The 23,048-nt window shown below is 36.5% G+C and overlaps 4 protein-coding genes across 11 annotated transcripts in view; 2 read left to right on the top strand and 2 right to left on the bottom strand.

Annotated features, from left to right (window-relative positions):
• Window positions 1-6,082: 6,082 nt before the first annotated feature.
• LOC117224905 (sorting nexin-4) lies at window positions 6,083-11,645 on the top strand. 4 transcript variants are annotated; one of them, XM_033478120.2, is made up of 12 exons: window positions 6,083-6,207; window positions 6,812-7,044; window positions 7,114-7,841; window positions 8,795-8,901; window positions 8,981-9,197; window positions 9,291-9,396; window positions 9,496-9,605; window positions 9,688-9,825; window positions 9,998-10,208; window positions 10,355-10,487; window positions 10,592-10,706; window positions 10,790-11,645. In XM_033478120.2, exons 3-12 carry the CDS (start codon window positions 7,764-7,766, stop codon window positions 10,838-10,840), a joined length of 1,266 nt encoding a protein of 421 aa, XP_033334011.1. In that variant the 5' UTR covers window positions 6,083-6,207; window positions 6,812-7,044; window positions 7,114-7,763; the 3' UTR covers window positions 10,841-11,645. The 4 variants fall into 4 exon arrangements, with proteins under 4 accessions (XP_033334011.1, XP_033334010.1, XP_076382127.1 ...); XM_033478119.2 differs by having other exon boundaries at window positions 6,135-6,331; XM_076526012.1 differs by having other exon boundaries at window positions 6,135-6,331; window positions 8,678-8,901.
• Window positions 11,646-13,272: 1,627 nt separating this feature from the next.
• Window positions 13,273-14,519, bottom strand: RpS25 (ribosomal protein S25). Of its 2 annotated transcripts, none has more exons than XM_033478073.2 (3): window positions 14,368-14,519; window positions 13,757-13,849; window positions 13,273-13,590 (listed from the first exon to the last, which is right to left on the bottom strand). In XM_033478073.2, the coding sequence occupies exons 1-3, from the start codon at window positions 14,368-14,370 to the stop codon at window positions 13,327-13,329; spliced, it is 360 nt and encodes a 119-aa protein (XP_033333964.1). In that variant the 5' UTR covers window positions 14,371-14,519; the 3' UTR covers window positions 13,273-13,326. The 2 variants fall into 2 exon arrangements, with proteins under 2 accessions (XP_033333964.1, XP_033333965.1); XM_033478074.2 differs by lacking the exon at window positions 14,368-14,519 and adding an exon at window positions 14,176-14,195.
• Window positions 14,520-14,988: 469 nt separating this feature from the next.
• Window positions 14,989-18,956, top strand: ZnT86D (solute carrier family 30 member 7). The gene is made up of 3 exons (XM_033478035.2): window positions 14,989-15,180; window positions 15,834-15,884; window positions 15,961-18,956. The coding sequence occupies exon 3, from the start codon at window positions 16,000-16,002 to the stop codon at window positions 17,056-17,058; it is 1,059 nt and encodes a 352-aa protein (XP_033333926.1). The 5' UTR covers window positions 14,989-15,180; window positions 15,834-15,884; window positions 15,961-15,999; the 3' UTR covers window positions 17,059-18,956.
• Window positions 18,957-19,123: 167 nt separating this feature from the next.
• The window catches only part of LOC117224855 (uncharacterized), a 548,263-nt gene continuing 544,338 nt past the window's right edge, over window positions 19,124-23,048 (bottom strand). For all 4 annotated transcript variants that reach the window (XM_033478031.2, XM_033478032.2, XM_076526011.1 and 1 more), the window contains one exon: window positions 19,124-22,398. In XM_033478031.2, the coding sequence (XP_033333922.2) occupies window positions 21,760-22,398 (639 nt within the window). In that variant the 3' untranslated portion in view covers window positions 19,124-21,759. The remainder of the gene's footprint in view (window positions 22,399-23,048) is intronic.

Genomic DNA, 23,048 nt, shown 5'->3' with positions numbered 1-23,048 from the left:
AAATGTGAAATGTGCAATGACTAAAATACTTCTTGTTAATTTTGCTATTGCTTGGAGTGAGACGGAAAAAATAAGAAACGCTTGTTCTTCAACTTTTTTATTTGAACTTGAAACGAAAATTTAAAAAATGCGTTTCGTAGACCTAGGTAACTTACATGCATACTGAAAATTTCATCGAAATTGGTTGAAATTGTTATGAGCCACAATGTAGCTGAAGATCGTGAAAAATCGAAGTTTTTACGAATGTAGTTTGACTATGAGTCAACTGATTTCAGTGAAATTTTCAATTTGCATATAAGTTAAAAATACATACGAAACGCATCTTTTAAATTTTCGTTCCAGGTTCAGATAAAAAAGTAAGAAAACGAGTGTTTCTTAATGTTTGTTGTCATTTTATGTAATAGCAGAATTTAAAAAAAAACGTATGCTAATCATTCAGCATCGTAAACTAATCCCTTTAGCAATTAGAAAGAGGTTTAAGTCACTTAGACCAGTTTGAAAAAATCTATGCGTCTTAAAATGTGATCGAATACCTTTTGCCAGGTGTTACATAACTTTCTAACTGTTCTAAGAATTATTTACAACTTGCAAACACATAAGAAATAACAGATTTTACTTCAGAATTTGCTACAATAGTGTGACATGATTGATAGTGTAACAAGCAGCACATTTGGCACTGAATGCTTTTTGCATTTCAATTGAAATAATGCTGCTGATGCTTAAGAAATGATTTGTTCGGCCTTAGACTATGGTACTGTGTCTCACAATACTTCCAAAATTAGTTCTAACGGTTCCGAATCGAAAATTGAACGTCCTGGAACCCTAAGAAAAATGGAAGGCGGTGAATTAATCTTCGAAATACCAGCTATTGGAAGAAAATCCTTGTCCAGACTCAGTCAGAGCTTGCTGGCAGTCGGAGTAATACAACAAACAATTTTCGATGGGATCAGCAAAAAAGCTGAGAACAATTCAGAAAGTTGGTCACTGAGTTTACCGGCGGAAGGACTGGGCAAGTGAATTTGTTGCATGATAACACACGACCACGTGCAGCGAAAACGACCGCAGAAACAGTACACTAGCTGGGGTGGATAGTTCTCCCTTATGCGGCATATTCTCCGGACCTAGCTCCATTAGATCTTTATTTACTTCGAAAGTCTTCAACATCATCAGTCGATTTCTACTTTCAAATATCTTTCAAATATCGAAAAAAGCATTGCTTTCATTAAAATAAAACCGCTATCTTTCTTCGGACAGAGGCAAGAAAAACTGGCAAGAATATATTGATGCTGATGGGGATTATTTCGACGGTTAAAAAGTAATTTAATTATTTAATTAATAATATACAGGGCGTCCCAAAAATGTCTCGCAATCCGAAAGTGGCGGGTTCCTCAAGTCGTTTGAAGCAACTTTCTCCTTTACAAAAATTTTCTCCGAGGCACCGTTAACGAGTTATTAACGAAAAACAGTGACCAATGAGAGGCGAGCTCAGCTGGCGCGAGGCGACCGAGTCAATGAGCGGAACTAGGCTTCGCGCGCTGGTTGGCTGGGCCGCCTCGCGTCAGCCGTACTCGATTCTTATTGGTCACTGTTTTTCGTTAATAACTCGTTAACGATGTTTCGGAGAAAATTTCTGTACAGGAAGAAGTTGCCTCAAATGATCTGAGGAACCCGCCATTTCCGGACACCCTGTATATTAGTAATATATTGATTTATAACAATGACAAGATTGGATTTATTTAAACGTCGTACGATTTCTATTGTAACATATACTTGAATAAAGGAGGTTATCTAAAAATTTCTCGTAGAAATATTTTTGTGATATCAGGAATTGGAGAAGAGAAAATCAGAAACCAGCCATACTCGGCCAGCGCCGGTATTGAAGGGGTGAAAACAGCCCTCAAAGTTGAGAGTCAAAAATTCGTTTCTTGAGATATCTCAGAAACTATCGATCGACAAAAAATTGAATTCCCTTTAAATTGTGTGTTTTTGAACGGGAAATTCGGGCGTTCAAACAAATTTCGTAAAAAATTATCTGTTCACAGTACATTCACAGTGCATTAAAAATTTGGCTTTTGTTTGCAAATTATTGACACTCCTCTCGCAAATCTATCAGTCTCTCTCTCTCTCTCTCTCTCTCTCTCTCTCTCTTTCTTTCTCTCTCTTTCTCTATTTCTCATCTGTCACTTCACTTACAGATCCGCCAAAAACCCGTGGCCACGACGTGAAACCGTAGATTTCCGATCTCTGCGGCATGCCTCATCGAGCCCTTTCGATGTCGACTTGTCTCTAGTCACGGTACTCCATCCCGGATACGACAGTTTTTATTCGAGCGCGGTTACGTTCGCTTTTACGAAGCCGCAGACTCTTATGCACCGACCGACTTCGGGGATCAGTGATCGATTTAGCGTTTTGAGCCGTCGTCGACTCGGTTTTCATGGGAAATCCCGTCGAGCTCGATCACTGAAAAAAGGTCCGACGCCGCGGTTCATTGCTGAGAATTAATTGCGTCTCCTTATTTCGCTCGGGACTGATTTATTAATCCTCGCACGCTCTTCGAAAATGGTTCGCAGGAGACTCTTATTTAACGACCTTCCATTTCCGTGCACTCGAACTGTGACAATTGTGTTTTAGCTCGTTACTTCATATTTTGATTTTGCAGAAAATGTTATTAAGTATTTTGTTTATATGTATTATAAGTATTATATAAGTATTTATAATATTATTATATAATATTATATAAGTATTTATAATATTATTATATAATATTATATAAGTATTTTGTTTAATAAATACTTTATTTTTAATTTTAGGAAGATTATTTAGAATTATTTAGAATCGTCAGCTTCGTAGTCAAACTTTAAAAATTAATAGACAAGTGGAACGAAAATATAAATACTGAATGATACTTCTTGCATATAAAAGTTACTGTAGAATATTATGTACGATTTAATTCCTTCATATCATAATGTACAATGACTCCACAGCCTATCAGATTCCTAAAATTTCCGTATTCGCGTCGTTTAATCCGTGATGACGTTGCAAACAAATGTGTCAAATCACTTGGCAAATGGAAAATCGAATTTGTATTGTTGTTTATACGGAACCGGTTTATACGGACTATTTCATGTTTTCATGAACATGCTAATACGCGTCGAGAGCGCGTTTTTGACGAGTAGACACATAGAACGAATGATAAATAAATTTCGGTATCATCTGATGAAGTTAACAGAAAAGCCATCGCGCGAACAAGCTCCGTGCTCGTTGTTTAAGCGGCGTTAACGACCATCCGCAATTTCGGGGACGATTGTTCACAAATTCGATGCACTTTCCGCAATTGCCGCCGATAATCCCGGACAAGAAGCTCCGGCGACGGTCCTACTTGGACGCTTCGACAAGTTTCAGCAGCCGGCCGCCGTGATATCCCGTAAAAGGATAGGCTGTTCGCTGGATGGCAGCCAGGACTCATTCAGAAGAACGTGCCTGGATGGCTACCAACTTGCTAATGTGCTGCGACTCGCATGAGATACGTGTATGCATGAATTTTAAGTATTTTTTTCGAAATTTCAAAATAATTGTTTACCCCGGCGAGACGATCTCCGATCAACAGTTCCACCATATTTCACTGGATACAGGATATTAGAGGGCTCCGTTGATGCTATAAAATGTCGCAAGCTGCTATGGTAACTTTTAGAATAGAAATCTCGAAGTCAACGTGAAATTAGCACACCAGTCTTAAAATTGTCAATTACACTAGAAATAAGAGATCTCTGGAAAACCGTCATGGAGGATACAGTTTATGTGTGTCGTTCGCATGTAATAGCATGTTCATGAAAACATGGCATAATCCGTATAAACAACAATGCAAATTCAATTTTCTATTTGCCAAGTGATTCGACACATTTCTTGGCAACGTCATCACGGATTAAACGTCGCGAATACGGAAATTTTAGGAATCTGATAGGCTGTGGAGTCATTGTACATTATGATATGATGGAATTAAATCGTACATAATATTTTACAGTAACTTTTATATGCAAGAAGTATCATTCAGTATTTAAATTTTCGTTCCACTTGTCTATTAATTTTTTTAAGTTCGACTATGAAGCTGACGATTCTAAATAATGCACGTTGATTCTAAATAATTCTAAATAATCTTCCTAAAATTAAAAATAATTGATTATTCATTGAACACCTTGACGTATACATTATAAACAAAATACTTAATCACATTTTCTGCAAAATCAAAATACGAAATAACGAGCTAAAACACAATTGGCATAGTTCAAGTGCACGAAAATGGAAGACTTGGGGAAGCTAGCAAGGTGTGAAAAACAAGATTTTTGTGGTAAGGAAATATAGATATTTATTCCGCATTTTGCAACTCGTAGCGTCATTCAACATTTCAATATTTAAACCTTTGCATTCTGCAAAGTAATCTCAAAATGACTGCCCTGTTAATAGCAATAATATTATTTATATTCATATTTGAATAAAGCAGTCGATAAAAGATATGCACATAATTGTATAGCATTGTATTTCGAATTTTGCCGTCTCAGAACTAAATCGTTGGTTTTCAGGAGCATCGCTACAAAAATTGAACCTGTCGATAACATGAAAAATCATTGGAGTTTTAAGGATTAATGTCATCGGATCTCTCTCATATTTTTCTATAATAATTTTACAATAATATTATACTATAATTCGTTGTGCATACGAATCTAAAAGTGAAAATTTCACACGTATAAGTGCTGACAAACACTGCAGCCATCTAGTACTAATGCAAGAAAGCTAAAGAGTTATTGACAAAATGATTGAAATATACCGACGATGAAAACAGTAGTACACCTTATTTCTTACAGATGCAATATCAGCTTTCCACTATACCAACACCTAGTGATAACTACAAATGAGCCGTTTATTTTGAAAGTGGCATAAGTCACTTTTTCAAAAAAATCGAGTTAATGGTAACAATAATTACAATTGAACGGTATCTTTTCATTTTAAAAAAATTTGCAATCAATAAGTTGAAAACTATTGAGATTTGTTCGAGAGAAGTTTTGCTAATTAACGGTATAACAAATATGTTTATTTTGAAAGTGAAGTATTGTTTTGAATTATTTTCAGTATTTTTAAAAAAGTTGTGATCACTGGACTTATTTTTATAAGTGCGAAAGAGAATATTGCAGTTTTGTAAATTATATTATATAATATATATATTATATTATCTTATACGCTGGATCTCGTCCTGTTTCTTCAGCAAAATACAAAGACATGATGGACTTGCTTAATCATATGCCCCCAATATACCACAGTTATTTTAAAAATTTGAATATGTTCATGGTATAAATTATTATTATATATGTAATTTATTCAACAATTTTAGTAAATCACTGTCCTTTCAAAACATCACTTCAGTAAAATACGTCGGACAAAATTAATATATGTCAATCATTTTTCTAAATTATTTATTTTGAAAGTGGCTTAAGTCACTTTACCGTAATGAAAAGTGGTGATTTTTTAATGTTTATACGATATTATTTATACTGAGAAAAATATCAGTATCCTGAGATAACAAATACAAGTAAATCTTCTCGAAAGTTAGCATCCATATTTTTAAACGTGTTAAAACGCAAACCCTTAAATATCTCGACTTAAAAACAAAGTGACTTATGCCACTTTCAAAATAAACGGCTCAAATATAAATTGATTTGAAGTTGAACTGTTTCGAGCGGCTCGAATGTGAGCGAGCAATTCGAACGCATTTCAAGCGGCTCTTCGTTTTAGATATTTTTCTTTCGAGCTATTCGATCCTTTTGAACAGCTCGGTTTTACCAGCTCGGTTTAGTCGGTTCGAAAACCGAGTCCCGGCTCGGTCGGGATTTCGAGCCGCGTTCGAATATTCGAGTACTCCGACAGCCATAATTTGAAAACTTCACGAATACAACATGGCCGTGCAGATTTCGTTACAGAAATGGTATTACCCAGAGATGTGCAGCAGTTTGATAAACACGAGATGGAGCCACTGGCGTTTTCTATTAGGAATGAGAAAGAAACTCGATTGAATGAGACAGTACTGCCAACTATGTACAACTGCACAATGTATGTACGTACGCCCCATTGCCATTCTCGTGTCAGGCCCAGCGTTACCGATATGTAAGAAATTTAAACTTCCAGGAAACTAACGAAGTTCCCTCCTCTCATCAATTAGTGAGTGAGCATTCAAAGTACTATCTTTTTTATTATATAGAGATTGTACAGCATTTTAACGAATACAGTGAGTGTACAGTGACAGTCCGGCAATTCTTTGAGTGGTAATCTGTTTCCTACTTAGGTACGGTCTTTTTGCTCGCCGCGATTTCTTAGGATTGTTTCAAGTTCTAATAATTTTATTCCGAAACTGCCGAAAGATTAATCTTTTATAACATGCGATTATCGTAATACGAATATTACAAAAATTATATTGGTGCATTTATTGTATTAACGTATTGAATAGCTTTGTTCCGTCTAATTGCATTAGCGATCACGTGCGATAAAACGTTTCCCGATAAGTGAAACATATTTGATTGGAGTCGAAAGTAGACTTTCTCTTTTGTTATGAAATTATTACTAAACATGTTTGAACATGTATTGAAATTATTATTATGAAATTATTATTGAACATGTTTAAGCGAGCCATCTCGCTTGGAGAAGTTGGTTAGATTTGTCTTTTCGATCGCGATTGTCTTTAACCGGAGAAAATCGTTTCGAACTAGTAAAGTTATTAAAAAATCGAAGGATCTTAGCCGAGGAACTAACGACTCTTTTTAAACAGGATTTTCAGAGATCCGAGATTCCACGTTCTTTGTTCGAATTCTTTCGAGTGCCCAAGCGTTATTCGGAGGGTACAAGGAACAGCACGTGGAATAGTATTTACGCGCGCGCGCGCGTGCGTGTATGTGTGGTTAGGCAGTGAATTTTGCGTCGGTTTGGAATTGAAACTAGCTTCAATCGAATATATTAATAAAAGCCTACAAAAGTCTTGAGAAATTCAACTCTACCGAGATGGTATTTATTCTGGAATTATTAGTATTACTAATAAATTAGAATCTCTAACTAACTATCAATCGATTTCAGAAACTAACATGTACTTTAGTGTGAGAATGAATGATTATGTTGAGGTGTCACAGGCATCCCGGAATGTTCTCCGTGCCTATTTTTCGCGAACTATCGATAATGCTGATTGCGACACGAAATGATAAGGGACACTAGAGCTCCCCAAAGCTGAGACAGAATAGCCCATAAGATACAATGTCTGCACGGATCCTAAGTCTGTGCTACGAATCAAGTGAGGACGCATCAGTTACCGACGTTACAATACGTTGATATCATTTTTATCAGAACATTAATGAACTATAACACCATACACTATAGACCGTGTGATTGCACTATATGACGTCTGGAAATCCCTAGACAGTATCCATGGCTTTGTAAATGAAAATTATATGTATGGGAAATGTACTTCGCAAAATTTTTCATATACGATTGTTTACGAAAATGATCAATATTACAATGATCGTATCGATGAAAGTCAGCGAATGCCGAGTTAGGGATAAACGAATATTGTTATCATCCAACCTAAAGGGAATTTAGTTCTGTCCAACACAGGAGTCCCTCATTGTCAGTCGAATTGAGCGGCTGTGACAGTAATGGAGAAAGTGTACGTGATGTGAAAGATTTTGAAGTTCTCTGGTCATTTTGTAGATTTGTTAGATCAATTTGAAACCATGGAAGAGGTATTTCAAAACGGGAATTACCAGAGAGAGGCGAATGCAAATATGACCACTACGGAATTGCAGAAAGAGGTAAGTAACGCTTCGATTCTCTTTCCGTTTTAATTCGTCCGCCAAATCGATATATGTACATCGTTGGATTCTATATTTTAAACAATACCTTTTGAATAGTTATTTCAATTGTACAGTAATCACTTTGTTCCTGCAAGTGGACGAAATTCAATGTTGTTTAGACGAAAGACTTGTTCAATAATGCCGAAATCGTATGCGTGTTGCAAGAGAATCGAAATGACGCTCAGTGTTTCTCATGTTCTGTTGTTGTTGATACACTACAAATTATTAAAAGTCTGTGTATCTCCGTGTTCAACATTTGTGTATGAATTTGTTTTTAACAAATTATCACTACACTCTTATTTTTAATATATTTACGTCATTCTTTACTTTAACTTTTACTTATTTATTAACAATGTACTCGTTATGGAAAGACTGACGGGCGTTACATTAATGTTACGTATTTGAAATGGAAACATATTATTTATATTATTTAAAAAAAATTTTCTCAGTATATATATATAAAAACTACAAATATATATCTATGTGTGTAAGGTCATATAAAATCAACAGTTAGAAACTCGATGAACTGTTTGTTTGAGCACCATTGCACAGGTGTTGGCGGTACTTATAGTAGAGCGAGTACACACGCGATTTTTATCAAGTATGTCACATGCATATGACTGATTGTAGTTAGATTAAAATTGGCTTTATGAACTTTAACTTGCTGTTCGTTCCCATTTTTATTTTAAAAATTCAACAATATTTGAACAGCATCTTTTACAATTTTTATTTTATAAAAATTAAAATTTTGTTTCATTTAATTTCATAGATCATTATTTCGTCTATTATTTCAGTGCAGTCCTTTTTATAAATATATAATACAATATAATACCTATACAAATAAATTGTTTGGTATTGAATGATATAAGTAATTATACATATGATAATATAGCTATTGTATTATATATTAGGATTCATTATTTGATCATATGGAGATTTCTATTGTTGAGGCTGAAAAACGTGCAAATGGAACATTGAATTTAAGAGAATTTTATATAGTCTACCTCATTGAGACTAAGTGAGTATGATGAGATTAATAGGTATACCTTATCATAGTCATTGTTTCATACACAGGGAATTTTGTTATATTCTTGTAGAGTTACTGATGCTGATTTTAAAGGAGCACTTAGCAAAGTAAGTTCTCTATGGCGTCGATATACGGAATTTGAATTGCTCAGGGCTTATTTAGAGATTTCATATCCATACATTGTGCTGCCTCCGCTACCAGAAAAGAAAGTTCTCTATCCCTGGCAAAAAGTTACTACCGATACATTTGATCCAGATTTTGTTGATCGACGTAGAGCAGGACTTGAGGTATATCTATGTTATTCATTTTGTTTTTATTTACTCAATCATTTGTTTAGTATTATACATCTATTTAAAAGTTTTTTACAAATTTCTCTTAAGAATTTCCTTCTGAGGGTAGCATCACATCCTATATTATCTCGTGATGAACATTTCATGGGGTTCCTGCAACAAAAGGATGGTTGGAGAGAAAGCGTTAAAGAGACTGGTAAATTATAATTAGTTAAGATAAGATAATGAAGATAAATCTCTTAGATAAGTCACTGTGAACATATGAAACATATAATAATCTTATATCTGTTAACAGGATATTTACAATTAGCAGAATCAAAATTAAAGGCTTTGAGTGTAGCAGTGAGATTAAGGAAACCAGATAAACGATTTGAAACAATAAAAAATTATGGAATTGAACTACAGGTATACTGTACATTCAGCTGATTATTGGTCTCTAACTAAACAGTATAAATACTTGATACTATTAATTTAATATTTTTTTTAGAATAATTTATGCAATCTTCTTCGGGTACGAGCGCGTTTAGTAGAGAAACAATATAGTTTGTATAAACTACATGCAAACTATGGTCGTGTGTTCAGTGAATGGAGTGCCATAGAAAGGGAAATGGGTGATGGATTGCAGGTACTTTGAGTTTTAGGCACTTTAAGATATTCTAATATTCTCATACATAAATAGTAAAAATTTTAAATGCTTCTGTATGTTTGGATAGTTTCTGTATATAATAAAATAAGACTGTGATATGTCCTAAGTATATGTATTGCAAAGCACACTGCATTACAGCTTGTTTTCTTAGAAATCGGGCCACTATCTGGATTCATTAGCTGCAACAATAGACACAACTCTTGAAGAAGAAGAATTAATAGCAGATCAATTAAAAGAATGGCTGTTTGGCGCTTCTGCATTACAAGCAGTTGTCAAGCGAAGGGAAGCTCTACAGTTAACTAAAGACGAAGCACATGATTCTCTGACTACTGCATTGGAACAAAAAGACAAAGTCATGCAAGGTTTTATGCTATATATAATATGCTAATAATATATATTATTATAAATAAAAAAAATATATACAATAATTTTTAAATATAAATTTAAAAATTAAAATATACAATAATTTTTTTTAATAGTATTAATGCAATAATATTTTCTGTTACAGGAAAGTCAGGGTTAATGTCACGGTTATTTGGTTCAGTAGATACAGAGGAAGTTCGTGAATTGAAAATATTGCAATTAGAGCAAAAGATTGCACAGCACGAAGAGGCAGTCAAAAGGGTAGATGAAGATTTAAAGTGAGTTAAAACAATCGTACATAATCCAATTATGGAAATATTTTATATGAAGAATAATAATAAAAAGAATTCATATTTACACATTCTATATATAATGCTTTCAGGTCTTTCTCTATTAAAGCAATGATGGATATAGAGAGATTCCAACATCAAAAAGTAGTAGACCTGAAAGAAATTTTGGCTGCATATTGCATTTTACAGTTTAAGCTTGCTAGAAAGGTAAATCATACACGTTTTCTATGGATTATGAATTAATTCTTGTTTCTCATCTGAATAGATAAATACGATTGCAATTATTATAGGGTCTACAAGCTTGGCAGCATATCAAAAGCTGCCTGGAAAGTATGCCATAAAAGTCGTATCTTATTTCAGCTGACGAAGAACAATAACTGTTCTCACACCTCTTGCGCGATATACATTCCTATATTTGTAAGCTCACTCATACTATACGCTTATTATTACATGAATGTACAAGATTGTTTCTATTATTTAATGTTACATTAGACAATATTACACACACACACATACACACACACACACACATTTCATGTTGGATATATAGATATGTGAAACATTATTTAATATTTATATGCATTTAGTACGTCCTTGTTATATATGTAAGATATGGTTAATCAGTTACGTAGATGTTCAAGCGGTACTTAAGGATCGTCATAAAAGAAAAAACGTGGTTTATATGTGATATAAACCATTCATTGAAGTTTTTTGAATCTTATCAATGAGAGTTCGAAGTAATATCGCTGAAAATTTTTATACATCGTCTCCACTATCTGCTCAATCAATTCTTCTATTTCATCGCCGTCAATGAAATATCTAAATCGTATCTTATTTATTGATACAATTGTTGCATTTATTTTTCGTAATAATAGAGGTCTTGGCGACGTCGTTAAATGATAAAATTTAAGAGTCTAAATGGTATTTTATATGTGTAAAACTGTTTTTCTACGTGTACACCTACTTCAGTACAATTCAGTAGCGCAGCCCAAAAATGTATGTGGACACGTATTTCCTGATGTCGGACTTATTTATATTTACAGATCATACAATGTACTGCAATTAACTAAAATTGATGGATGTCTAGTATACAAATGTTACAATCTCACGATATCTTCTGTATAATAATAATAATTTAAATTATTATTCTGAAGTTATTTATATACACTTTTTAGAGATAAGTTCATTTTTCATACTCAGATTCCGTTATGGTTTTCAAATGCAAATGACACATTATCACAATTTGTTATCTAACTGCAGCTCACTCTTATCATTTGTAGGTATTCCTAGCAGGTCATGTAAGCCGACAAATTTTACATCCATTTGTCACGAAAGTGACATAATCTGAAAACACATGTTTTCTAGGAAAAAAGTAAAATTGTTTTCGAACATAATGAGATATTAGAAATCTAGATTTGCAAATACTAATTCTGAAAGATCTATAGAAACATACGATATATAGTGAAATAATCAAATAAATCGAAAGCGGGAACAAATAAATTAAATCGAGAAGAAATTAATTTTATTATTAAGAAAGAATAGGATAGCTCGAAGAAAAGTATATAAAGTTTCATACTTTATTAAAAAATGTTTTAAATTTGTATTCTTGTTCTTAGTCAGTATATTTCACTTTACAATAGTACAACAAATTCTAACTTTGCAATTATTAGCTCGATATTACTCTTGATTCATAAGGTATCATGGCTTACAAGAAGGTATCCTGGAACACAAACTTTGCATTCAATTAATAGTTGGAAGATGGACTATTTAGCTGCAAACTTAAATGTTATTAATAATTAAATTCAAATAACAAATCTAAGAGACAAGAAATTCTGAAATAGGAACTGTTCAAGGTAAGTCATTGTAGCATTGGAAAACTCTTAGTATCACAAGCTAGCTGAAGGTAGAATCAGGTAGTTCACTTAGAAGACGCAAGGTCCACTCTGAATTAATTCAGGATAGACTAATAAGGTAGACCAAGGTGGTAACTTTGTATACTTACTACACACACATAGAAGAAACTATACGTACACATATGGTTTCAAGCACTTGTGAGAGTTCCGGATATTTCTTTTTGACATTTCAGCATCGCAATGAATAGTTCGGGAGTGATCGATTGTATTTCTTAAAAGTCCAGACTATGTCTGCTTGGTCTTCAAAATACCAATTTTTACATTATTGTGGAGTAATTTGTAATATCCGGGCAGCATACCCAGTGGCGTACATTTTATGACATCGCGACATTACTATAATAGTACGTTTCTACATACGTTTAAATGCTTTTTCATTTTCAGAGAACATACACACAGCGAATACCAAGGAGGACAGGCGACATTGTAGCACATTTCCCACCAATAAATAACAATTAGATCTAAATTCTTTCATTAAAAATATCATTAAGAAAATATTTTTAACCGTCTAGAGATGCTTTTCTAATCCATACGAGTCTAAAAACGAAATAAATCGAATAATAACGTACATTATTTGTTGCTTACGTAACTCCTTTTCGTAGAGTATAATATTGACTGTGTGTTATCCGGGATGGCTGAATTTAAAAAATTCTGTAGATTCATAAACTAGAAACCATTAGCTACAAATGTAAATTACAGATTTTCGAAAATTTTAATAATTGTAGAAATGATCTCAAATTATACCAATCCTGAATAATTTTTAACTTTAATTCCTTCGAACTCTGAGTTTGAGAATTTTTTCTACAATTACAGAATGGTACATAAAAGGATATTTGTCAATTATGAAATTAAAAATTCGATAGTTGGATTTCTAGATATTTTTTATTAAACGGATTTGTACATTGCGTGGAAACGATTTATGCAGCAGGATCATCACCCTTGGTTGTACGTGTATAAATCAATTGTGCATGGTGCTGCACAACTTGTTTGATAAGTCCTTTCTGTTGCAATTCAATTAGCGCTCTCCTGGCGAGTGAACCACGGATCTTCAATCTTTCACTGACAATAGATGGTGTGATCAATTTGTATTGTGGTACTTCCATCAGCAATTTGTCATATGTACCCTTATCGAATAACACTTGGTTATTCAATTTGTCACGTACTTTTCCTTTGGACCACTTCTGCAATAATAAATCAAGGTGTCAATATACATCCATTTAAGTTAGGTCTAAGGATATGTGTATCATCCTATTCCACATTTTCACGGTTTATCAAGGAGATAAATTTTCATTATAAAACATTCTCGGATAATATTCACAGATATGAATGAATAACAAGTAGCAGTACCTTCTTCTTGGCTTTACCGCCGGATCCTCCCTCTTTCTTCTTCTGGGTCTTCTGGGGTTGCTTAGAAGACCCCTTTGTATCCTTTTTAGGAGGCTGAAAGGAAATATATAATTAGATAAAATGTTCGAGGTATTATAAATTGTGGGTCCACAAATACAGTAGTGATCAGGCTCATTAAATCAGTATTTTGCTATCAGGAATATCTAGCATGAGTCTTTCATCATGAAAGATTAATTTCTATTTGGATTGTTACGTGTCAACAAGCAAGCAGGGTTGTTTTTCATGATCATACAAGTAAAATGGACGTTAATCTTGCTCGCATTTAACACATATAAGTTAAACTCAAAAGATCGATTCAATGAAAGTTTATTGTTACTAAAAAAACTTATGATCAAGTGTATCGTATGCATAGTGTTCACCATGTGGATGAAGTCACTGACAAAGATTAAACGGTTAATCACATGCGAAATATATATTATGCTATTTTCTAGAAATCTCTTCTAATAGAAGTTTCACTGTGTACTTTTAGAAAGATTTTTATTTCACTTTTGTGGTTATTTCATTTAATTACACTGCTAAACAACAAGGAAAAGTGCACGTCGAATACTTACCATGATGACTGTCGAGTCGGAAAGAAAAGGGAAGTAAGCAGGTCGCCATATCTAAATCATATTGCCCTCAGCGACCTCTGTTGCACTACGTTAGTCAGTTTTGTCACCGATTAAAAGCAGAGATCATTTACCGAAAAGGGCTATCATGATTTAAATGATCCATATATAAATTATATCTAATTTTTTTTTTGGGAGATTAAGAAAATTATAAATTAAAAATAGGCACGTGGTGCAGATTTATTGTCCAGCTGTCAACCGTTCAGACATTAAAGATTTGTATACGTAGATTCAAAACTCGATTTTTAAATACACGAATTTCTAATTCGCCTGCGTACACAAGTTTGTATACTTTGAACATAGCTTCAGAATTATCTAAAATGGATTACATAATTTACAATTTTCAATACAAAGTATAGGAACATGAATATGTATTGTTACAAATGTAAGAAATAATTTTTTATGTATGATGTATATTTTATAAAATTAGATACGTGTATTAAATTCTACTGTATCACATTTCAAATATTGCCACGATTGCTGATATTTTCAATTCTTGTCATTTAATTTAGTGACAGAAATCAACATGCATATCTTAGGCTCGATAGAAATTAGTTTCACGCCTAGTATAGTACGTAATCTGTGGCTCAGGAGTGGCTGCAGCGTGTTAAGCATGGCGCTCTGCCAAGCATTTTCGGAGCCCGGTTTTCTACCTTTCTGACGCGTTTGCAACATGTATTTGCTTTAAGAATACAATTTGATGTCGCCAAATCCATCCTGAGTCTTCGCTTTTATACGCAGCTTCGTAGTAAAAAGGTATTTTCCATTGCATAAGTCAGGCTCTTGTAAGGTTAACAAAACCTTTCACCGTTGTGACGTGTCAATTGTGTTTTTATTTGGTGCGACTTTTTAATGGTCTGTGTTTGATTGTAGTAACGTAATCAGCTTGTACGGCACAAATCCTTTAGAACAGCGTGTCTAATTCAGGAGAACAATTCCAGGTGTTGTTTTAACCGGTATTATTCACTGATAAGCAATGCTCTCATATAATCAGCTGTGTGACTAGCGACTTTGCTGGCAACATATTTTTAATTATGTTTGACAATTGTTTTCAGTGACACGTATAATTCGCGTGTAAATTGTACTATCATTGTGCATGTTGAAACAATTGACTAATGTTTATTCAGAAAAACGAAATTTCGGGGTAACATATGTAGCATCTACAGTCAGTCACAAAAGTGTACATACACGCCCATAAATTTGAGATATGACGATAACGATAACTTTAACACGTGTTTTAATGTTAGATTCTGTATTAATTGATCTCAAACACACCTTAAAAAGGTAACACTATTTATTGCATTTATTAACAAGAAAACGAAAAACGTAAGAAAGGAGTGTACACAGGTTTAATAGTTATATGAACTGATTACAAAAATGGATGTAATAATTATGCTAATATTTTCTAGGTTCCCGACTGGTTCCAATAACGGCTTCCAACCTTCTGAACAAAATTAAAGGTATAAGATTCATTATAATTTCGAATGCGAACATTTCTGACTGATCGTGTTGTATTGACGAATTTTGTCTTTATAGGGAGATCATTTGTGAACAAAGCCCTGGCAATTTTGCAAAATGCTTCCTCTTTCGCACAAAGACCAGAGGAATCTGGGGAGCCGGATAAAGAAGAAGCTACTAGGATGGAAACACCTAATATTTTCTGACAAAAACACCAGGAACTTGTTTCTATTCCTGCTGCTGAATCTGTCCTTTGCATTTGTTGAATTATTGTATGGAGTATGGACAAACAGTTTGGGCTTGATCTCAGATAGCTTCCACATGTTCTTTGATTGCACAGGATTGTTGTTTGGTTTAGCTGCATCTGTTATTACAAAGTGGAAGGCGAATGAACGATATTCCTATGGATATGTTAGAGCAGAGGTTTTGGGAGGCTTCGTTAATGCTCTATTATTATTCTTCATTGCTCTGTTCATCATGTCAGAAGCTGTAGAAAGGTCTATCGAACCGCCAGAGGTGAAACACGAGAGACTTCTCGTTGTATCTGTTCTAGGACTAGTAGTTAATTTAGTAGGAATATACGTATTCCATCATGGACACGGGCATGGTCATGGATCGGGTCATGGCCATTCTCACTCCCATTCTCACGGTGGCCATGGACACTCCCATTCGAACCACAGTCACAGCCATGATCACCACGACATTGAAATCGATCCCTCCTTCAGTGGCACAAATTCTCAGATTATGAAAGGAGTGTTCCTGCACATCTTAGCAGATACTTTGGGATCCGTGGGCGTAATCGTATCGGCAGTGCTGATGCGCCTGTTTGGCTGGTTCATAGCTGATCCAATCTGCTCGATGTTGATTGCAGTATTGATAGTTTTAAGTGTACTTTCGCTGATGAAAGACTCATGGGAAATATTAATGCAAAGGCAGCCGGCGGCACTGGATCACGTTCTGCCGCAGTGTTACAACAAAGTGACCCAATTGGCTGGAGTATACAGTGTACAAGAACCGCATTTCTGGACCTTGTGTTCGGACGTCTATGTCGGGTGTTTGAAGTTGGAAGTGGCTAGAACAGTAGACCCCAAATACGTCGTAGCGCACACACAGATGATATTCCAAGCAGCTGGAGTAAGGCATTTAACGGTCCAGCTGGACTCAGCACCTATGTGATCTAGGAAAGACGTTAATGTCATGAAGTGTTCTTACAAGTGCTCTAAGACTGTATCTGTCTGCGGGGTCTGCCAAAAGCAAACCAGGAATTTAGCCGTGCTGCAGAACATCTCTGCCATCCTAAAGCTATGCAGACGCATTGTTCTGAGCAACAGTAAATATCAACTCGGATTACAAATTGTTTAAAAAATCGTCAGGAGACACAGGATCCGAACATACTAACGACTATATTTCATTTACAACTCTCATTCCTTCATTTTTGCTACTGTACATATGTAGACATTAAACAACTATCCTTTGCCGAATTAAAAATCAATCTTCGTTTACGGAAACTACGATACTACAACACTCACTCACTGAAAGTCACAGATTAACTTTTGTATCTATTCATCGAAGCCTTTACATAAGATCGCATTTAAATCTTAAAAAGGAACTACTACTTGTGCGTAATGTTAATTAGGATTTTTTACGATCGCAGGGCTAACGTCAAACAGTGTTCTTAATTTGCATTAGGTTGTCGTCATAAGTTTTTGTGTACATCGTTATTTATAACGCGAAACTCGAGCGTTATGTAGACAACTAGTCATTACTAACGAAAGAATGTGTGAAATGTATACTGTATGTGTATATTATATTACATATATACAGGGTGTCCCAAAATTATGGTACTTCCGGGAAATGGAAATTTCCTCAGCGAAAATGCAATTCGCGGCTGCGTTTACAAGTTACAAGCGAAAAACAGTGCCAGGCGAGATCAGCTAGCGCAAGACGACTAATCTTGCGTCAGACACCGAGCTGGCTTCTCATTGGTCAGTGTATTTCGTTAATAATTCGCAAACAAAGTCGCGGATTGCATTTTCGCTAAGGAAAAAGTTGCTTCAAATGACCTCAGGAGCTCCTCATTTCCCGAAAATACCATAATTTTTGGACACCCTGTCTATATACATATAATACACACATACGATCACAACTTTATAACATGTAATATAAATTGAGAATCTTACGTTTGTGCGAAGTTACGCTTTCTTCAAGATTGTATTTGCGTTGTACGCTCGAGTGAGTGGTGATTATGCAATGATTGACTTTTGAATGATAGTGCTCGGGTCCATTTTGACCCGGAGCTGCAAAGGCATTAATCTAGCTATGTATCTAGCTGCTGGCAAGTAATTTAGATTCATACGAAAAACAGCTTAAATGGACCTAAACTCCGTCAACTTCGAGGGTTTATATTTAACAGAGAATAACTAGAGCTCCATAAGTGAATAACATCAAAATGAGCGTACCGTAGAGAGAATTTGCGAACTTTACAATGCGGGCATGACATTGTGTTACATGTTTCACGAGAAAGATCATCGTCTCCGTATCATTTTCACCGGCGCGATATCATCCTTGACGATCGATAAGCGGAAACATAGCCACAAAAAGAAAGAAAAAAGAAATGGCATGAAAATAAACGAAGCTTTAAATTAAGAACAGTTTACAAGATTACGTTTTTAGTCGATAGAATTTTTCTAATAAACGGGAAACTTGTCGGCACGGCTCTGCGTAAATCCTAAGCATAATCAGGACATTCCATGTAGCCGAGATATGAGTATGGTGTTACATTTGAAGTTGTGATGACGTTGGGGAGCAGCATCGAGACTGGAACCGACAACACAGCAGATTTTTCTACATGATAATCGTGCGCGTATAAACGCGAGAGAGAACATGACGAACACATCGGACTCTTTTTACTTACGAAGCATCATGCAATTTCCAGGATGAAAGTGAACGAGTTATGAAAATTACGAAGTTTTATTGTTACGTTTTATTAACATTAATGTATAGATCGAGGACGAAAGGGGAGAAACCTCAGTGTCGACAGAGTGTAAATAATAAAGAAACATACTTATACTATATCCGAGACTCTCTTGTCAACTGATAAAATTGCATTGTCCGCGGGAGCACCGAAGATCGTAAAGAAACTCCCAATTTGTAAATATCTAGACCTGTTGTTTAAAAGTTTCGCGTGTAATCTCCGATGAGGGCAAGGATAATAACCGATGGGAAAAAATAATTGGACCGCTTGAAACACATATTACATTTATTTGAAGGATATGTATACACATATAAATACATAAATATTTATAATAAAATCGCTGAAGCTGATCCCACTTTAGTGCCAGCTTCGGGCTTCACCCGTGGTGTCAGCGTTCATCGTTAAAACGGCTCGCAAATATAACAGATCGTACATTTAAATATCTCGTCCGCCCTGTACGGTGTCAATCAATGCGTCTTTTATATACACATAGTAAACTATCAAAAATGAAAAATCGTGAGGAACGCTTGCCCCTGGATACCTAACGAGGGAGCTCACGCAAAGCGTTGCGCGTCGACTTCAACAACGAAACAGATAATTAAACAAGCGGTAAATTTCTCGAGCCGAAAGACATGACGGAGAACAGACCCCGGGTTGCTACGGTCTGTTCTTCGAAAGAAGAAATTCGAGGTACATCAATTGCCACGACAAATAATATGAAATAGCGTAGATAGCTATTAATGTTCAGGAGTTAACGCAATATTTTGTTTTTTGAATTAATTATGCAGCCAGAAATATTAGCCTTGGGAACCTCTTTGGAAAGAATTCTTACGGAACAAATTATTTTTTCGACACTTCAGTCAAAAATTTCAACTGTGAATTATCTCTACATAAATATGAAAAATATTATTTATTAGTAGTATCCGGTATTTAGCACAATAACTGAGAACTTGTTAATTACGAACGAAGTATCCGCACTCGCCGCAGACAAATTGTCTATATTCTATTCAAACTAAAATTGTTACTTTCACGAGTAGTTTATCGGTTCTTATCGGAACCGTGAATTGTCTACTTAAATATGAAAAATATTGTTCACTGATCACCGAGAACTTTTTTTTTTAAACGTTTACGAACAAAGTATCTCCCTTTTGCAGCGGACATCTGTGCAAACTAATTAATCGTTCGGCTGTTAAAAAGAGCACTCGATTCAGCGCTTTGCGAATAAAAAAGCAAGACTTCTACGAGCATAAGATTTCAAAGGTACCAGAAAAATGTCAAGAAGTTTTTTTTACTCTAAACATTAAAAAATCGTCTTATCATTTTCACGCGAAAGAACGAAACAGCTGTCCGAACGATCCGACAGCATTTTCAAGAACGTTTCCTTATCGTTTCTCGTTGAAAGTCGCAAAATGGGAAAGAGTTGAATTTAAACAGAATTCATTGAAAAGTTCCAACCAGATCTAACCAGACCTTTTGACGAACCTCGGACCTCTCCTCCCGAGTAAAAACGTCGAACAACTTACTCTCGGATCACTATGAAACGTTGGATCGGTGAGTAACGCTCCGCGTGGATCCCTCGCGATTGGACGATAAAAGGTGATCGAAAAAAGTTCGTTCCGTTCGCGAAGTAATCGCACGTGGGACCGAAGAGGAAAATCACCTGCGGTTCGTGGAACTGTTTCGCGCGAAGCTGAACCGATGCCGATCGAATTATCTCGATCCAAACAGGTGCATGGCAGTTACAGCGACCCCCTGTAAGTCAGCTGCTGGTCGCAGTTTCCCAGATGGATCGCGTGAAATCGCACCCGACGCTGGTTCGGCGATCATCGATCAATAGAGATCGCTGGATCGCGGCGCTTACCCTAGAAAGTGTGACGAACTAGGTTGATTAATACCGGCCTAGATCGCGGTCGAAGTCTACGATTTTACGATTTTGGCAGTCGTGTTTGCACGTCCTCTCGTTTTCGTCTGTCTCCACTTCTTTTTTTTTTTTACAATACAATAGCCGTTCACTCTTAATAATAGTCCGCGGAACACCGGACACGTTTTTTTTTTAATTTTTTTTCCTCTACGCGCTACTATATAGAATATATAATATATATATATCTATAAAATTTCTTCAAGTCTCCAACAAACGCGCCCCTCCGTCCCCCGTAAAGCCATTTTTCACTCTTGGATCGTCGATTGCCCGTCGAATCGATCGTTAACACTCGATAATCATGATTCAAGAATCTATGCTCTAATAATAATAATAATAATGACGATAATAATACAATATAATAATCCTGATGATCGGTGAGTCGCGCAATAATGACGATAATCATAATAATATATTACTCTGAGTCGTATTTTACAGTCCATCTAATAACAACGAACGTATCTAGTTTGCAACAGCCTCTTTCGTGTTTCATCTCGCCCCCGTTCAATAATCCTGCCGGTGTGTGAATCCGTATCGGTCGGACACGCTGTAGAATCCTCCCGGAGAAAACAAGGACACCTAGACCCGCGCTACCCAAGCGATCTGCCGTTTAGGAGGGCGACCAGTCGCGTAAAAGGAAATCACAGTAAGACGGAGATCCAGAAAGTGTCGGCCCCATCGATCCTCCCCTCCGCCGCGTGTCCGTAAATCCTCCCTTCTTAATCTTCTTAATCATCCTAGGCTGCCTCTTATGGCTAAAAATCGTCGACGATACACGCCTTTTGTAATTACGATCGACTCGTTTCGTCCTAATGCTACGCTCTTACGTCCTCTATCTAGGTGCCTCCGGCCCAAGATCCGTTTCACCGGATCGATCATCCTTTAATTCTCGATCCTCGTCATCGGCTCCCGTCGGCCACGACGCTTCCTGATCAGGCAACTAAGAATCCTCTATGTGTCCCGAGCGTTTCCCGGTGCACGGCTCTCACTTCTTCTTGGACTTGCCGTTCTTCTGGACCTTGGTGATCTTCAATCTGCAGTTCGAGCCGCCCGTGTAGACCACCTCGGCCCTGCCGCCTTCCTCCGCGGCGGTCACCAACGCTTTCACGGACTTTACATGGACGTCCTTGGCGCTGATCTCCAAAGAGGTGCCGGGGAACCGGTCCCGGACGCATTTCCCCACGCTGGACGCCTGCGTCTCCGTCAGCTCGACGCCGTCCAGGCACAGCCAGGTGAGGTACTGCAAGTGCGTGACCAGCGTCTGCACGAAAACGTGCTCCATCTGCACCTTCTTCGCGCTGTCGGTCACGATCAGACCGTTCGCCTTCAGGAAGCTCAGGTTGCACAGCTTCAGGTACTTGGCGATCTGGCGCATCGTCTTGTCGCTGTCCTCCAACGTCACCCGCCAGAAGTTGATCCTCAGCGACTGCAGGTTGCGGAAGTGAGAGGACAGGCAGCCGAAGAACTGCTGCAGGATCTTGTCGTCGATGAACAGCAACGAGCCGCTGCTACCGCCGATCGTCGACTTGTCCAAGGACAGGTCGAGCTCGCTGAGAGCGGTGAAGCCGGCAAGGAATGGCAGAAGAAGCGGCCCGCGTAGCGCCAGGCGATCGTTCACTGTCACCTGGAATCAGAAATAATGCGCTCAGCTTTGTCCTCCGCAATTTCACCCTCGTCGTCGTCGACGTTTTTTCTTTTTTCCGTTTTTTTCTTTTTCACGATTCGCCGGCTACCGGTAACGAAGACGAATGAGAACTTCCGGGAGAATTCTGATCGTCGGGTCGGCTCCGGAAAGAATGGCTGTACTGTGCTTGACTAGGGATTCGATGGGTTCGACTGGCAAGGTCGCTGGCCCTGAAGACGACGCGAGAGTCTTGTCTTTGCGAGGGTGAATAGCTTTCGTCGCGTTCGGACCGTGGATTTGATTCATTTGGCGGCGACTAGACTGCGGCTTTTATGCATTCGTGACACAAGTGACACAAGCAGACATTCATTATATTATTTGTAACTTGTTAACATTATTCAAGGAAGCGAGAAATGTTTATGTAGTTGCTGCTTCTTCCAATCGGTGCACTCCATTTTGCGTTTGCATGGAGATCCGCAGTCTAGTTATGAAGGAGTTGGTTGTTACTCAAATGAGTAGAGGTACAAGAGTCTTAGAACAGCGATACATTAAGTTCAAATTATTCAAATAATCAAACGTATGATTTCATCATAAGTGGAAATTTCTAAGTAGGTTATTACGTATACATTATTATATTCACTCAATATTAT

The sequence above is a fragment of the Megalopta genalis genome, chromosome 13 (assembly GCF_051020955.1).
Source record: "Megalopta genalis isolate 19385.01 chromosome 13, iyMegGena1_principal, whole genome shotgun sequence".
NCBI classification, from domain to species: domain Eukaryota; kingdom Metazoa; phylum Arthropoda; class Insecta; order Hymenoptera; family Halictidae; genus Megalopta; species Megalopta genalis.
Note: the sequence above shows the minus strand (reverse complement) of the source record. Positions and strands in the feature narration are given on the sequence as shown.

Excerpts from the sequence above, each read along its gene's own strand:
- RpS25 (XM_033478073.2), bottom strand. Across the intron at positions 13,591-13,756 it reads GCGGTAAAGCCAAGAAGAAG|AAGTGGTCCAAAGGAAAAGT; the intron begins GTACTGCTACTT and ends TTATTATTGCAG.
- ZnT86D (XM_033478035.2), top strand. The coding sequence starts at position 16,000 with ATGCTTCCTCTTTCGCACAAAGACCAGAGGAATCTGGGGAGCCGGATA.
- LOC117224905 (XM_033478120.2), top strand. The coding sequence starts at position 7,764 with ATGGAAGAGGTATTTCAAAACGGGAATTACCAGAGAGAGGCGAATGCA. Across the intron at positions 7,842-8,794 it reads CTACGGAATTGCAGAAAGAG|GATTCATTATTTGATCATAT; the intron begins GTAAGTAACGCT and ends ATTATATATTAG. Across the intron at positions 10,209-10,354 it reads AAAAGACAAAGTCATGCAAG|GAAAGTCAGGGTTAATGTCA; the intron begins GTTTTATGCTAT and ends TTTCTGTTACAG.